Source organism: Delphinus delphis, chromosome 18 (assembly GCF_949987515.2).
Source record: "Delphinus delphis chromosome 18, mDelDel1.2, whole genome shotgun sequence".
In the NCBI taxonomy this organism is placed as follows: domain Eukaryota; kingdom Metazoa; phylum Chordata; class Mammalia; order Artiodactyla; family Delphinidae; genus Delphinus; species Delphinus delphis.
The window spans coordinates 17770020-17787966 of NC_082700.1; the positions used below are offsets into that span (position 1 = coordinate 17770020).

The window sequence follows — 17947 nt, forward strand, 5'->3', positions numbered from 1 at the left end:
TTTATGGACATTCGTATGCCTTTGTGACATTAGAAGAATCACTAAATATTGACCCCCGAGGACTAGAGAAGAAATCTGGACTGATTCAGGTCAGTCTGTGTTCATTTGCTTTCTAGTTATTGTGCTTAGAAAAGTTAAGGTGCAATTGCAGTGATTCTGTAGCATTTGGTTTTCCTGTCCTTTTTGAAGTTGTTCATCCATGGCTTGACATGCACAGATAATTTTGAGTATTATCTAACTTTTGATACAAATCTACTGCTGTTACAAATGAAGTTAATCAGTTGTAGCAGATTGGTTACGTGCTGAGACTTGATGGTTAGTGACACTTGATGATATGTCAGGGGTCCCCGAGACCACCTTCAGGTTCAGTAATTGGCTAGAAGGAATCACTGAGAAGCTTTTACACTCATGCTTGTAATTTATAGCAAAAGGATACTGATTTGTCTAGGGAAAACTCAGTCTTTTCCTTCCTGTATAGGGAAAAACCCAGTTCTTCCCTACGGTGCATATCTCTCCTATGTGTCTCCTTCACTACTTGTACAGAACACTTCACTGCTCATACTTCTTGTCACCAAATGTGTTGAGCAGGGCTGGGCGGGAGGGTTCCCCACAACAACAAGCAAGTCTCTGTGACCCACTAGGTGTCCTACAATTTAATTCAGTTCCAACACTACCCAGAAATAGTGTCAGATCCCACAGGTTAAGGACTCAGTCCCATGTGATGGCCACCTCTTCCCCCAGCCCACAGGCACACTTCAGATGCCAGTCACAAAGTCACAAGCCCTGTGCTTCTGACCACCCAGCTATAGATTAGAGGTTTCAAAGACCCCCTCCTTGGGTTCTATTAATTTGCTAGAGCAGCTCAAAGAACTCAGGAAAACAGTTACATTTACTAGTTCGTTAAAGGATATGATAAAAGATACAGATGAACAGCCAGATGAAGAGATACATAGGGCGGGATCTGGGAGGGTCCTATCCCCGTGAAGTTGGGGTATGTCAGCCTCCTGGTGTGGGTGTGTTCGCCAGCCAGGAAGCTTTTCAAACCCCCTACTGTTGGGATTTTATGGAGGTTTCCAAAGGTAGGCATGATCAGTTGTTAACTCTGCTTCTAGCCCCTCTCCACTCTCTGGAGAGTGAGGAGCAGGGCTGAAATTTCCAGGCTTCTAGTCATGACTCGGTCTTTCCGGTGACCAGCCTTCATCCAGGAGCCCTCCAGGAGGCCGTCCAGAGTTACCTCATTAGAGCAAGAGATGCTCCTAGTGCTCATATTGCTTAGGACATTACAGGGGTGTCAAGGATGGGGTCAAAGACCAGATATTGGAACAAGAGATGCTCTTAGTGTTCTTATCACTTAGGAATTTATAAGGTTTTAGAGCCCTGTGCTAGAAACTGGGGGCAGAGACTAGTACATTTCTTACCATTTCACAAGATTAAAATCAACAAAGGCTAAAGGTACATAGGGCAGAGTTTAGGAGGACCCAGGTGCAAGTTTCCAGTTGTCCTTTCCCAGTAGATTGGTAAGGACAATGCTTTATTCTCCCATCAACCATGTGTGGCGACACATATCAAGTATTACCAACCAGGAAGCTCCTGAACTTTGATGTGTCCAGGGTTTTTTCTGGGGAGTCAGTCACATAGGCTGACTGACCTTAACTACTCAGTCTCTATCCCCTCCCAGGAGTCAGACTGATACAGTGTGGCCCAGGGTCTCAGGAATGCAATGTTATTAAGCAGGATAATCCCAGGGCTCAGAGGTTATCTTGAAGGAGCTGATCAAGGACCAGTCCTTTCTTTGGAATGTATAGGATTTGAGCACCCTGAGCTTTACTCAGTTACCCTTTACTGCATATAAGGATAAGTATACAGTTTTAACTTGGTTCAGCTCTAGTTGTCTCTAAAGCATGTGTGATGTTAACATTCCATAGACATTCTACAGACACCTACTAGGAAATGGTGTACATGTTAATAGCAGTTTTTGGTAAGGGTGCCTGCCTAACAGGACATTATTTGTTAGCATATTTACTGGAGGTGGTAAAAATTGGTAAAGCTCTTTGAGCTGAGTATATTATTCTTTGGAGACTTCGGATTGCTAGAGATTTTCCTTTGGTTCATAAGATACCAGTTTTCAAGAAGTTTGTTCAATACATTGACCCTTTGAGTTGCCTATCTTTTCCGTGTATATATGTGTCTCATACTGTGTGTCTAGAGATCAGCTTTCTAGCAGTCTTCAAGTACATGAAATATTGCTGAAGTAAAAAATTTTAAATGTTTCTAGCCCAGAAAAACAGACATAGTGAAAAATAAAGTAGCTCAGGATTGCCAAAGACTTCATTGGCACATGATTAATCTGACTATTAGCTGGAAGGAAAAGAGTACACTCATTGACTATTAGTGACTGTAAAAGCCAGGCATTTTACCATAGAAATCCAGAAAAAGGGAAAAACCAAGAAAAAAGAATATTGGAGGAGGTGTAAAATAGCAGAAGCAGCTCAGATGGGAAAAGGCAGCAAAAGGTAAAATTACAAATGTCAGAGACATTGAGCAGCTGTTAGCCTGATTATGGAGATGAGGAAAGCAAACTGATGAAAATAGAAAAAACTAGAATAGCCTGATAATCTTGTGCTGTGAATTTCAAAGTTTTAAAGCATTTTTAAAACGAGATTTTCGATGAAGGCCCAATATATTATAAAACAAAATTAAAGAGAGACTAGAAGAGTCTTTACAGCTTCAGGGGGCCTGAGACCTAGCTATAGCTTACTTTCCCCCACCAGCCTTTGAGGTGGTGTCATGAAGATCTAACCAAAAACCATTAATTGATCTGAGCTTAGAAATCTTAAATATTTCATTTTTCTAGGTTACTGTATATTAGAAAAGAATGGTTTTCTGCTAATAGTAGGGAGCTATAATGGAAAAATGTTACCTTTCATTTAGCAGCTTCCTAAAACATCACAGGCCAAGGCAACCAAGTATTGTTCTGCGCAGTATTCCATTTTGTGGCTATGGTTTATTCAAACACACTATTTTGGGTAGGCATTTAGACCATTTCTTGAATTTTGCAAATATGAATAATGTAGCGGGCAGTAATCCTGTGTGTTTTCATATTACTGGAGATAATATTTCAGGGTAAATTCCTAGAAGCAGATTGCTAGGTCAAAGAGTGAATGCATTATAATTTTTGTTATACACTGCCAAATTCCCTGCCTTAGGGGCTGTGCCATTTGCATTCCCAGCAGCAACATACAAAAGTGACTTTCTTCATGGCCTTGTCCATGTGTTGTCATTTAAAAATTTTTGCCACTCTATGAGAAACTGTATCTCTTTTTTTTTTGCGGTATGTGGGCCTCTCTCACTGTTGTGGCCTCTCCCGTTGCGGAGCACAGGCTCCGGATGTGCAGGCTCAGCGGCCATGGCTCACGGGCCCAGCCGCTCCACGGCATGTGGGATCTTCCCGGACCGGGGCACAAACCCGTGTCCCCTGCATCGGCAGGCGGACTCTCAACCACTGCGCCACCAGGGAAGCCCTGTATCTCATTTTTAGTATGTGTTTCACTTGTTGTGAGTGAAGTTGACCTTGATTTCATATGTTGAAGAACCATTTTTACATCTTTGCAAATAGCCTGTTCATCTTTATTGCTCATTTTCCATCAGATTTTTGATCTCTTTTCCTTGGCTTTTAAGAGCTCTTTGTGTATTAAGGACATTAACTCTTTATTTATGATATATATATATATATATATATAGTCAAATATTTTCCTAATTTGTCCTTTGGCTTTGATATATTTTGCCATGCAGTTTTCTCCTTTTTATGTAATCAGATTTATCAGTCATTCCTTTTGTTGAATCTAGATTTTTTTCCTGAGTTATAGATGGTTTGTTTTTGTTTTTGTTTTTTGCGGTACACGGGCCTCTCACTGCTGTGGCCTCTTCCGCTTCGGAGCACAGGCTCCGGATGCGCAGGCCCAGCGGCCATGGCTCACGGGCCCAGCCGCTCTGCAGCATGTGGGATCCTCCTGGACCGGGGCATGAACCCGCGTCCCCTGCATTGGCAGGCAAACTCTCAACCACTGCGCCACCAGGGAAGCCCTATAGATGTTTTATTATGTTAAGGAAATATCCGTAAAATCCCATTTTGAGTGTTGACATCAAGAATGCGTGTTGGAATTTTTCAGTGTCTATGGAGAGGATTATATGATTTTCTCCGTAAGTCTATTAATATGACATACATTGATATTCCTAAAATTGAAACATCCTTGCATTCCTTGAGAAATCTCACTTGATTATCATATATTATTTTCTTAATGTAGTATGGGATCCTTTTCACTAATATTTTATTCAGAATTTTTACATCTCTATTTACATAAGAGATACTGGTCTACAGTTTTTTTATGCTATCTTTATTCGGTATTAATATTGTATTTTTATTGCATTTTAAAAGTTTAGGTATTAACATTATGCTTCATTCGTTTTCTATGCTCTGGAACAATTTATATAGCCTGAGGTCTATCTGATCTTTGAAGATTTGGTAGTTTCCCTCTTGAAACCTTTTGGGTCTTGATACTTGTGTGATTAGTTCCCTGATAATTTTCTCTATTTTTGCTATTGAAATTGGCTTGTTTAAGCTCTCAATTTCTAGTGAGGTTAGTTTTTTGTAAACTACTGTCCTAGGAAATTATTCATTTCATCTAGGTTTTCAATTTTGCTTGCATTTAAGTATGCAAAGTAATCTCTTTATGATTTTTTTGTTTTAATTTACTGTTTCAAGAGTTATTTTCATCATTATTTCTTATTTTGTACATTTGTGCTCCTCCTACCACTTCTCTAATTAAGTTAACTAGGACTTTTTTTCAATTTTTTCAAAGAACTAGGATTCTGATTTTTAATTAGATCTGTGGTTTTTCTGTTCTTTACTTCATTACTTTCTACTTTTGTACTTACTGTTTCTTTTTGCTTTCTTTTGGTTTGCTCTGTTCTTTTTTTTTAATTTATTTATTTTTGGCTGCGTTGGGTCTTCATTGCTGCGCATGGGCTTTCTCTAGTTGCAGTGAGGGGGGCTACTCTTCCTTGTGGTGCGTGGGCTTCTCATTGCAGTGAATTCTCTTGTTGTGGAGCACGGTCTCTAGGCACACGGGCCTCAGTAGTTGTGGCTTGCAGGCTCAGTAGCTGTGGCTCGGGGGCTGTAGGGCTCAGTCTCAGTCGTTGTGGCGCACGGGCTTAGTTGTTCTGTGGCATGTGGGATCTTTCCGGCCCAGGGCTTGAACCCGTGTCCCCTGCACTGTGCCACCAGGGAAGTCCCTGCTCTGTTCTTTCTCTAGCTTTTTATTTGTGATCTATTTTCATTCTTTTAAGTTCTGTTGTATACATTTTTAAGGCTATGAACTTGCCTTTGAACACTGCTTTAGGTAAATCCCATAGATTCTGATACGTGGTGTTTTCATTATAATTTTCTAGAAATTTTTTTTCTGTTTTGTTTTTTTTTTTTTTAATCCAAGAGTTGTTTAATATAAGGCTCTTAAATTTCCATGTGGTATTTTGGTATTTATTAATATCTAATTTTATTGCCTTGTAATAGTTTTATAATATTTCTGCTTTATGTAATTGATGTTTTCTTTGGACCTAATAATATTTTTGTGCTCCATTTGCAAGTTTATTATCTGTTACCAGGTTTAAATTTCGATGTATATTTATAAAATCTGTATCCTCACTTTTTATCTACTTGACTTCTCATACTGACAACAGTGTATGAAAAATCTTTTTTCAGTATATTTTTATTTTTTTCTTGCATCTTTTTATTTTCTCCTTTGTAGTGGTATTTACAGGGTTACTTGGTGAATAGATGTTTTTAACAGTTACATATTCATTATAATTTGTGAGATATAGCTTTACAAAGTAGCCTTCTTTATTCTTTGTAATACTTTGTAGAATGAATTCTACTGGTCTGCTAACAGGATTGTAGTCTCTGCTTTGTTATCATTTACTTGGTGTACCTTTGCTTGTCCTTTTACTTTTAGCCTTTTTAAATGACTGTTTTAGGTGTGTCTCTTGTATACAACATAGAATTGGGTTTTGTTTTAGGAGCCAATTTGAAAATCTTTTTATTGTTACAGGTGAGTTAAGCCTGTTTCATATTGTTTGATATGTTTGGTTTCAATTCTGTCCTGTTATTTTGTGTTATAATTTCTGTGTGTTTTATTTTCTACTTAGTGTTCTTTCTTCTCTCTTTTAAAAATTTCTTTTGGTATTTAGGAATGTTTGTTTTTGTTCTAATGTTACCTTTATACTTATACCTTTTATAATGCCTTGTGTTTTTTTATTGTCTGGTTTGATAGGTTTAAATGGTATTTTTTGACTCCTGTCTTTACCCATACAGCAAGAGATGAGCTTATTTCTATTTTCTCTTTTCTCTCACCTCATTCTCCCATTTTTGAATCTAGGTTTGTGTCTTTTGCCCATTTTGGGAAGTTTTCCATCATTATTTCTTCAGATATTTTTTTCAGCTTCACCTCTCTTTCTGGGACTCTACTGACATAAATGTTATTATATCTTTTGTTATCATCCTACAGTTCCCTAAAGCTCTGTTCATTCTTTGCAGTCTTTTTTTTTCCTCACCCAATTGGATGATTTGTATTGATCTGTCTTTGAGTTAGTTGATTTTGTTTTTTCTTTCCCTTCTACTATTGAGTCCTTCCAGTGAGTTTTAAATTTTGGTTACTGAGTTTATTAGTTTTAAAATCCATTTGGTTCTTCTTTATTTTTCCTATTTCTTTGCTGAGACTTACTATATTTCATTTGTTTCAAATGTGTTCATAATTGTGTGCTGAAGTATTTTAATGACAGTTACTTTAAAATCCTGTCAGATAATTCCAGTATCTGCGTCATCTCAGTGTTGGCATCTGTTGACTTTCTTTTCGTTTCTCAGTTGAGGTGATCCTGGTTCTTGATATTATGAGTTATTTTCATTTGTAGCCTGCATTTTGAGTGTTATGTTATGAGACTCTGATTTCTGTTTAAATCTTGCTACCTGTTACTGCCAGACTTGGTAGTAGACAAGCTTCACTCACACACACAGCATCTGTAGACACCTTCCAGCAAGGAGGCTTTCCTTGTGGGGGTAGGATGGTACATGGATGGAGTTCTCAGGCATACCTTCTGTCCTCCCATTTGTCAAGTGCAATATTTCAATTTTTCTGGAACATATAACATTTAAATTATTCTTCCACTCTTATCCTCACATTTGTGTTAGTTTTTGATCTACAGTGAAATATTTCTTCGGTTATCTCTTAGTTGAATGAAGCTTATCCTCTGGTAAAGGTGTCAGCAGATTTTTCTGTAGAAGACAGATAGTAAATCTTGTAGGCTTTTTGAGCCACATGGTCTCTGCCCCACTAAAGTGGAGTCGTTTTACTAGGATATGTTACCTTTAAGCTCTTCACTGCTCTTCTCTGAAGTCTCACATAGCCTTAGGGCAGGAGGTCCAGACAAAAGGTAGAATTTAGTTTTTTCTCTTCTTACAGGTAATTTGAAATTTGTAGCATTCTCAGACTCCTAGTAATGTTGAAGGTGCAGGCTATGTGTGGTTTTATTTGCTCTTGTTAATCCATATACTTTTCTGAAGGTTACATGGAGAGATTTGAATTCAGGTGGCTGCTGTTATTTTAGAGCAACAAATGTCTTTAATTTGAAGATTCTAATAGGAAACATCTCTGGATTTCACATGAGATCAGGCCTGTGCTTACATTCCTCTGTGAAGACACCAAGAAAAACTACATATAAGCTCTTTGACTTTGAATGAGTCAACAAACCTGAGCCTGATTTTTGTTTTTTTATTATTTGCAAAATTAGATGGGTGTAAGGCAAGGTTGATACTGTATGCTCTTCAATTGGGACATTTTTCAAGAGATTTACAAATAATTATTTTTTTCCCCAAAGTTAAAATGCCAAGTCATTTCTTTTATGTTTACTTTAATAGTCTGAAAAATTACGTTGCTAAACATGTTTAAAAACTACTAATATGGATAAATGATCTCTTTGGGCTCTTCTAAACTGGAAGCAGCGTGATATATTGGTCTCATTCTATGTATAAAGTGTTTCCTTGTGATTATTGGGTATTTAGTTTGTGGGGGCAGGGAGAATTACTTTTCTGCCTATTTTTAAATTTATCTACCTAATAGATAGATATGGAAGTTGGGGTAGAAGTTGTCCCTGACTTCTTTGTCTCACTTTTGTGAAGAGTGGCCTGAGGTAGCCATTGAGAGAGTTTTATCTACTACGTAGTAGATGTATCAGCTTAGCAGATATTTTTGCTACCAAGCTAAAAAAATTCAGTTACTTTTTATGTCACCATTCCATAAGTGTATTATGTATCTCAAACATTCAAACAAATACATTAAATGGTAATTCTTTTTTATTTCCTGAAGATTCTTGTGGATACTGTTTGGGCACTGTCATACCTGACAGATGGAGGTAATGAGCAGATACAGATGGTTATTGATTCAGGGGTTGTGCCATTTCTTGTGCCCCTTCTGAGCCACCAGGAAGTGAAAGTTCAAGTAAGTACTTAAACATTTTTTCTTACTTGTGTAAAGTTTGTATTTGCTATAACCAGTTAACTTGTACAACCAGGCTTCAGTTCTGTCTATATGCACATTTCTTCAGTATTTCTTGTGCTATTTTACTGAATCTGCTTTTGTTGATTTCTAAATCTTCATCTCAACCGGATTCTTTGCTGAGTTGCAGACTCATGTAGCCAATTGTCCTTGCGTCCTTAGACATATCCTCTAAGAACTCCATTGTCATTTCAACCAGACAGAAGTGAACATACCATCTTCTCCCACAAACCTGTTCCTCTTTCTATATCCCCTTTCAGTGGACAGCATAGTCCAAGCTAGAAACCTTGATATTCCTCCTCTAGTCTCCCTTCCATTACAAAACCCTGTCAATCCTTATTATATAGCTTTCAAATCTGTTTTCTCCTTGTATCTAGAGCCACTGATTTAGTTCAAGATTTATTTTCTTTCCTCTGGATAATTGCAAAAGCTTCCAAACTGCATTTTCTCCTCTCCCTCTCGTTTCTCCTCACTCTAATTAGGGGTACATGGCTGATAGATCTTATTCATCCCACTTCTGCCAAAGTGACTTTCTAGATACAAATGTGTGCCCGTTAGAGGCCTTTATTAAAATCTGTGGTACCAATTTACTAATAGGTAAAAATAGCTGTTAAAGAAGGACCTTTATAATTTTTATTTTAATATTTTTCCAACTATTTTCCACACAATTTTTCTATATAGTTCCAGTTTTCATAAAACTATTGTTTAAAGTTCAAAACTACTTTCCAGTTCAGTGAAATGATTTGTGTAAGAGTGCAGTAAATTTTAATCATTCACCCTTCGCATTTTTACATTTTCTCAGGATTATAAAAAGCATATTATCAGTTTCATCATAAACAAATTTATAGAAAACATTTTATCCCCACCCCAGACAGCAGCACTCAGAGCGGTTGGCAACATAGTGACAGGTACCGACGAGCAGACCCAGGTTGTTCTCAACTGCGATGTCCTGTCACACTTCCCAAATCTCTTATCACACCCAAAAGAGAAGATAAATAAGGTAAGGCGTATAACAGCCTTGTAAGTGCATTTCTTTCTTTTTGTATATCTCAGTTTTGACTGCCTTCTTGTTTCTGTTTCTATTCCTGTTTGCTTGTGATTCTCTTCAAAACCACTCTACTTAAAGATGAGAATTATTTCAAATCACCTCTGCAGTTGTTTTGTTTCATTTGTTAATTGCTTGCTATTAAGTGCTGTCATGATCATCACAGAATAAAATTATTTGTATATTAACCAATGTTTTTATTTCAGTAGATTGAGCAGTAGCAAATTAGTAGCCACTAGGTGAGAGTACATATGAAATTTTCCATTGGGTGGCCGGTTTTTTTTTTTTTTTTTTTTTTTTTTTTTGCTGATGTGTTTTATAAACAAATAGATCATAGTTTAATCTCCCTATGAAATGAGATTGAACGAAAAACTGCAGTGCCTAAATTAAAGGATCATTAAAATTGGTTTTTTTTTAAAAAAGATTTTAAGCTTAAGATACAATCTTACTGATAAATATGTGCTTAAGTACTTCAGTCTTCATGTCTGGCTTATTTCATATTGCATGTTTTCAAGGTTCATCCATGTTGGAGCATGTATCAAAACTTCATTCCTTTTTATGGCTGAATAAATATTCCATTGTGCCTATATACCATATTTTGTTTATTCGTTCATTTGTTGATGGATACTTGGATTGTTTCTACCTTTTGGCTACTATGAATAGTAATGCTACTAGGAACATTGGTTTGAGTCCCTGCTTTTAGTTCCTTTGGGTATATATCTATGAGTAGAATTGTCAAGTCATAGGGTAATTGCATGTTCAAGTTTTTGAGGAACCACCACGCTCTTTTCCATAGGAGCTGCACCATTTTACATTCCTACAAGCAATTTTATAAGGGATCCAGTTCCTTTTTTTAATTATTATTATAGCCACCCAGTACTGTGAAGTGGGGTCTCGTGATTTTGATTTGCATTTAATTTAATACAGTTTTATCTGCCTGAAATGCCACTATCCCTCAAACTAACAAAACTGATTTCTTCTTTGTCATAATTATATTTATATAGTTGCATGACTATAATTTGACAGTTGGATTCTTTTTTAATATTTATTTATTCATTCATTCATTTATTCATTCATTTTGTCTGCTCCGGGTCCCAGTTGTGGTATGTGGAATCTGAGTTTCCTGACCAGGGATTGAACCCAGGCCACGGCAGTGAAAGCACTGAATCCTAATCACTAGACCACCAGGGTACTCTCCTACAATCTTTTCATTGTAGAGGAGGAAGAAGATACACATTTGACACTAAACTTATAATAAACCTATTTGTTCGTGACATAAATCATTTAAGGTTACAATAAAATTTGTTATATAGACCATCCTAGACTAGTTAGAAGCTTAAGTTGTAAATATATCTTGCAAGTAAAATTTTTTTTAATTATTTATTTTCTTTATATTTTTGGCTGCACTGGGTCTTAGTTGTGGCACGTGAGATCTTTGTTGAGGCATGCGGGATCTTCCGTTGGGGCGCTCTGGCTTCTCTCTAGTTGTGGCGTGTGGGTTTTCTCTGTCTAGTTGTGGCGCGCGGACTCCAGAGCATGTGGGCTCTATAGTTTTGTGGCACGCGTGCTCTCTCGTTGAGGCGCGCAAGCTCAGTAGTTGTGGCGTGTGGGCTTAGTTACTGCCCCATGGCATTTGGGATCTTCCCAGACCAGGGATCGGACCCACGTCCCCTGCATTGGAAGGCAGATTCTTTACCACTGGACCACCAGGGAAGTCCCTGCAAGTAAATATTTTTACAATAAAATAATTCACCTTTCTTAGAAGTAGTTTTAACACAAAGTATTAGGAAAGTCCGTCTTCTATTTATTTCTATCATCTGTCTTTTAGAGGGAGCTCATGCACAAAAAATACAAGGTCCGCGAGTAAAGTCTTTTGTCTGTTTTTTTCACCGCCGTATCACCATTGTCTAAAATAGTGCCTCCGGTATAGTCCTAGGTATCTATATTATTGAAGGTTATGCTAGGTTAATGGGTCCAGATATTATGGATAGAAGTTTCCTTATATGTTTAAAAATGGGAGATTCTATATAACCTAATCACTCTTAGGTGTGTTTCCCTTAATGCAGCTGAGGTGACTTGTTACTGTATATATAAACTACATTAAAATAAAAATATAAACACATTAAAGATACAATTTTGCAAATAAAGTTGCCCTTTATTTTGTTCAATTATAGGAAGCAGTGTGGTTCCTTTCCAACATTACAGCAGGCAACCAGCAACAAGTTCAAGCTGTAATAGATGCTGGATTAATCCCTATGATTATTCATCAACTTGCCAAGGTCAGTCATTGTTATGAGTTCATCGTGTCTGTTAATATATTATAACCAAGACTGACCAAAAAATTCATTTTAACATTTCTTTTTTAACCTTCAGGGGGACTTTGGAACACAAAAAGAAGCTGCTTGGGCAATTAGCAACTTAACGATAAGTGGCAGAAAAGATCAAGTGAGTTTGGGAAAAAACTGTTAATAGTTGTTAATACTGGAAAGCATACTACTCTCTTAGGTTTAGGAGTTGTTGATTGTTTATTAGCCCCGTACTGTGTTCTTTTGGGGGAAAAGATAATTATATAAATAAGAGTATCTCTTCTCTTCTGTTGTCTAGGTTGAGTACCTTGTACAGCAGAATGTAATACCACCATTCTGTAATTTACTGTCAGTAAAAGATTCTCAAGTTGTTCAGGTGGTTCTAGATGGTCTGAAAAACATTCTGATAATGGCTGGTGATGAAGCAAGCACAATAGCTGAAATAATAGAAGAATGCGGAGGTAAGAGGGTTGATTAAAGAAAAATAGTTGAGCACTGGAACTCTGAAGCATTAGTTCCTTTACAGACAGCTAATTAGAAAGAAAACTTAGAATATATTGCTATTAATATTAACATCATCCGAGGATGTTGCTATTCTTTGTTTGCTATATTAGTAGTCCAAGAAGTTGTTCCAGAAAACAACTGGTTGTGAAAGTCACGCCATAACATTCCTAGAGATTGACAATGCTTTTCAGGAAACACAAATACTCCTCCTGAAGTCACATTGCATAAGAGCAAATTAAAAGCTCTGAAAAACACTATAATAGAGAAACTTACAGGCTTTGTTTAATTCGGCATTTCTCAAACTCCTTGACAGTAAAACACTTGTTTTCATGTTATACCTATTATCATGTGATTCTGTGGACCTCACTTTGTGAAATACTGTTCCATATATTGGAATAGGTTATGGAAAAGGTCAGTGATTTCACAGTCATCTAGATATTTTGTTTCAGTCTTATGATTGCTAGAACTCCATGCTAGGGTTATTACTACAGAAATTACTTTGAAAGTTTAATAAGAAAGAACTGTGATTTGAAATACTATATCATTATTTTCTCTGGTAATGACATATGAAGCATATATTTTAAAATTCTGTTTTTAAAGGTGCCTGTTCAATGTGTACTAAATTGCTCAAATCTTAAATTAACTTATCTTAATGTCATGTTTTATTTTATACGTTTTGTTGACTAATTTGTTCGATTATACTACCGAGTTTATTTTTTTAAGAGAAAACAAATGTGATAGCATCATAGAATGTTCAGACTGGAAGTATTTTCTTAATAACAAGAAGAAAATATTCTGGAGATGTTAAGGAGTTTTGTCCATGGTCAGGGAAGTAGTTAGTGATAGGAGCATAATTAAAAGCCAGATTTTCTTACTGTACTACTGTTAATTCACTGTTTATTTTGTTTTAAGATGTTTTACTTTTTAAATAATTTGAAATGAACATTGTAGTCTGGTTCAGAACAACTTAACCCAGAGAGTTTGAGCTTGTTACTCCAGCTTTTTATCAAGATAGTTGCTTCTGTCTATGAGATAAATACTTATAATTAGGATACATATTTACTTAGCATTTTATGATTTTATAAGGTACTCTACATCCATTAGCTTTGACACCTATTTTCCCATTTTTCTGGTTTGAATATTACTATATAAAAACTGAAACTATTTCAAAATAACTTAGCTAAAAAGACATTTCAAGGAAGAATATTTATTACTAAGGATTTAATAGACTTATGTACATGATACATGGAGTAAATATATTGGGAATATAAATAAAGGCATTCTATAGTTACTTTTCTGAAAAAATATTTCCCAGATTCACTGTAGCTATAGGACGTAAGCACCCTGTTCAAATTTTTTTTTTTTTTTTAAGAAATTATTTCAGGGACTTCCCTGGTGGTCCAGTGGTTAAGACACTGTGCTTCCACTGCAGGGGTCATGGGTTCGATCCCTGATTGGGGAAGTTCCACATGCCCCATGATGCAGCCAAAAAAAAAAAAAAAAAAAGAAATTTACTTCAAAATTTAAAGCTTTATCTTATATTTATATCAATCATTAAGTAACATTTGGAAAACAAAGAGAAGGACAAAAATTACTGTATGCAACAGTATGTTTATATTAAAGGAGTCCTGGGGCAGGGTGGTGGCAGAGATCTTGATTCTAGTTCTGTCACTAACTTGCCATGTAACCTGAAATAAATCCCTTTACATCTCTGTGCCACAGCTTCCTCATCTGTCAAATGGAGTATTTAGGTGTTTTTTAAGCTGCCTGCCTCAGGGACCAGGATACCTCTAGGGCTTCTAAAGAGGAAGAAATTAGTGGGATGCTGGCCCTCTAACCAGAGCAGCTCAGGGTTTTATCTGTATTTTAGATGAACTGTCATCTTTGGAGGGTGGTGGGAGGGTGTTCTGAGTTCTTCAGGATTTTCCATGATTACAATGAGCACAGTTTTTATTAGTATGTACCTAATTATTTTGACTATTTTATTTTTATCAGGTTTGGAGAAAATTGAAGTTTTACAGCAGCATGAAAATGAAGACATATATAAATTAGCATTTGAAATCATAGATCAGTATTTCTCTGGTGATGATGTAAGTATGTATTAAAGTATGATATGTCTACGTGTACATTAAAATCTATACATAAAGTAAGTTTGCTAAGAGTTTTCCATGACTAAATTTATACTGTATTTCTGTCACCTTGTTGCTTTTGTGGTTTGTTAAATGGGAAGAAATGGTAATTATAGAAATGATGTATGTTCAGATAGGTAGAGTAAATCTACAGATACAGGAACTAAAGCATGGGGCAATTTTTAAATGTGTGTTCGATTTTTAATTGTTAGATTTCTTAATAACATTGTTGATTTACTTAAAATATTTTTTAGGTGACAAAAACATTCATATGGAATTCTCTCCTAAGAAGTAAATCAATTCCACTTACACTGTAATGTGTAGTATCTTAACATAATAAAGATTCTTTTTCTTGTTTATTATAGATTGATGAAGATCCTAGCCTCATTCCTGAAGCAACACAAGGAGGTACTTACAACTTTGACCCAACAGCCAACCTTCAAACAAAAGAATTTAATTTTTAAGTTCAATTGAGTGCAGCATCTTTCCCACATTCAATATGAAGCACCACCAGATGGCTACCAAATGACAAGAACAACAAGTACAAAAGGCTCCAAAACATACATGCCTCTTTGTTTTGATGCTTCTAAAGCAAGCCATGTCTCAGTCACTTTGCAGTTGCCAAAAGTCACTATCCACATGGACTGTAAATGCATATGCATGATTTCCTAAACTGTTTTAGAATTCTCCTTAACAATCTCAACTACCCTATTTTTCCCTGTTCCCTGGTGCCACACGCTGACAACCGCAGTCTCCAGTTTAGAATATTCTGTAGTGGTGGCATGTCAGCTGCCCACTTGATATTCCTTTGGAAAATGGTGCGCTATGGATCAAGACACTTTGGTATGACACATACACATGTTGGAAGACTTTAAAGAGGTGCAGTCTGATCTGAGCCTCCATCATTGTCCTCCACAAACATATTTTCATACTCTTTATGTGGAAGAATAGATTTTAAAGTACAAGCCAAATGATTTTCATTGGTGGAACTGACACAAACAAAAAGTAACTTAAAAAAAAGAAACTTGGTTATTGATTAAACAGATAAGTTTTAAAAAACTGTACTTCATCTACCAGTAATTGATGTGTTTATTATCTGCCTCAGAAGCCAGGGTTGGAGGAAGAACTTTAGCTATGGATGGTAATGCTTTCGCCATTATACCTAATTTTTGAGAACAGCAAGCCCTATTTGACCACTCACTTCAGCCTGTGTGTTCCTGCTGTTTTGAAGTAATCAAATGCTGTGCATGGTATTTTACCTGAGCTGCAACCTGTTACGGACTTGAACTTCTGTTTAAGTTGAAAGCAAGAGTCCCTGACTATAAAGAAAAAAATAAATAAAAACAAAAACACAAAATTCTAAAGTACCCATTGGTGATATTAAAAAAGAAAATCTTGCTTTCAGCTTTCAGGAGTTAATATTTTTCGTTTTAAATTGATAATTGGGTATGGTTGATTTATATTGGGTTTAAACTGTGGAGCTTTCATGTTTACTGTAATTTAGTCTTAAAATATTTTTTCTTAGTAACCAGTGCTTTTGATAATGTGGTTGGCAACAAAACAACAACTATTTAGAAGTATCATAAAACTTCATTCGTTGATTATTGGAAAGTTCATTCAGATCCTACTCTAAAAGCATATTCACATATAAAAAGATTCAGACAAGGATCTGCATAGAGGAATAATCTGCAGTTATTTAACATAAACCTGATTTGCAGTGATCTTTAAGTAATTCTGCAAAATCTGGTATTACTGTGTAAAGTCATTGCTTTTGGTAAATTGTCTGACCCAGCTATTCATGAAAGAATTTGAAATTTTTTAAACTGAATAATTTGTGCTGTCACAGGAATGGTTTTATTGCTATTGTTTACTGGGTATAATTTCCCAATGAATTGATGTGAAGGGATAGAAAATCTAAACTAATTTAGTTATCCGATGGGGGGGGTGTGTATTTACTGTGATGAAGATGAGACAGATGCCATCAGAGCTTTGTGAATCAGCGGGGGTGTTTTCACTGATAAACAACACATAGCAGGTGTGCATTCATTACAAATATATGTATCTGCCAAGGTGGAGCCACTTTAAAGAGTGAGTTTTGTCTTGTATCTAAAGTGGATACAAGAGTATGTTTAAACTGCAAGATTTTTACTTGCTAGAGAATCTGTTTTAATATAGTGGTTTGGCCTCTGATTATTTATAGGTTTTATAAATTTTAGAATCAATTTCTCTTTAAGGTGGCTCAGATTTTTCAACTCTTGTGCACATAAAATTGAGTTGAAGTTCATTGTGCCTTTTTTTCTTTATCCAAATTTTGAGTTAAAGCTTCATATGGTAACTGCATCCTGTTCAGTAGTCTAAATTTTTGAAACTGTGTGGTGTTCACTAAAAGTAGGAATAACAAAGTCAAAGCTAATTAAGGTCACAAACTTCGGTGAAACCCTTGAAGTCCAAATCTTCTCAATATTGTGAATTGTACCCCTTCCAGTTTACTTTCTTCTGGACTCTCCATACTTACTGACAGTTACCTTTTAAATTTTGCACACATTAAGATTAAATTGGGCCTCTACTGTGCCGATTCCTATTTCCTCTTGTGTTTTAAGTGCAAACTAACATAAGTGAACATTAGCATCAAGTAGTGCAGACTTACGTATGCATTGGCTTGATCCAATTTGTTGTGACCTTATCAGTTTGGAAATGGAAATGCAAAATTTCGTAGGTAAAGGAAACTAAGTATATTGCTGCACTTTTAAGTTTTCAAAACAGTGTTGAAAAATTGCATTGTTTTTATTTTTTTTTAACTCGGTTAAAAAAGACTAAAACATTCTTTCAAAAGAGGCATCTAAATGTGTTCCTAATTTTGTATATGGGCTTAGGTTTTGTAACCAATAAAAAAGCTGCTATCAAATATGGTAAAACATTGAAGAACTTATCTTTGAAAGTATCTTAATTTCCTTCTGCCTTCATTCATCACATGGTGTTCTCTCTATGTATCTCAGGTTTAAATACCACAACTCATAGAAAGGCCATTTGAGATGATAGTGTAATTATGACTTTCGTAAAACAAAAATTCAAGCTTTACTTAAGGCCTGTCTAATCCTTGAAAACAAAAACTTTGGAAGATAGTTATTGAAGTAAGGTTGAGGCTCTAAATGAAATCTTGGATTAATTGAAAGAACAAAGGAGCAGCCAAACTTTTTAGTATACAGGTATTTTTACTTTCATATAATGACACTTCAAAGTATTTTTGAAAGAACTCAGTATATAAGTAAATAAGTTACAATACTCCTATTTAATCTTGCCATAATTTACTTCAGAAGCGTTGTCCTTCTGAGGAGATTAATTTGTGAATGTCAGTTGTCT

General features: G+C 35.9%; 1 protein-coding gene across 1 annotated transcript in view; it reads left to right on the forward strand.

Moving 5' to 3' along the window:
* KPNA3 (karyopherin subunit alpha 3) overlaps positions 1-17504 on the forward strand; it is a 91503-nt gene extending 73999 nt beyond the window's left edge. The window contains exons 11-17 of the mRNA XM_059996148.1: positions 8415-8546; positions 9475-9603; positions 11823-11927; positions 12022-12093; positions 12253-12415; positions 14454-14548; positions 14953-17504. Of these exons, the coding sequence (XP_059852131.1) occupies positions 8415-8546; positions 9475-9603; positions 11823-11927; positions 12022-12093; positions 12253-12415; positions 14454-14548; positions 14953-15051 (795 nt within the window). The 3' untranslated portion in view covers positions 15052-17504. The remainder of the gene's footprint in view (positions 1-8414; positions 8547-9474; positions 9604-11822; positions 11928-12021; positions 12094-12252; positions 12416-14453; positions 14549-14952) is intronic.
* Positions 17505-17947: the final 443 nt, after the last annotated feature.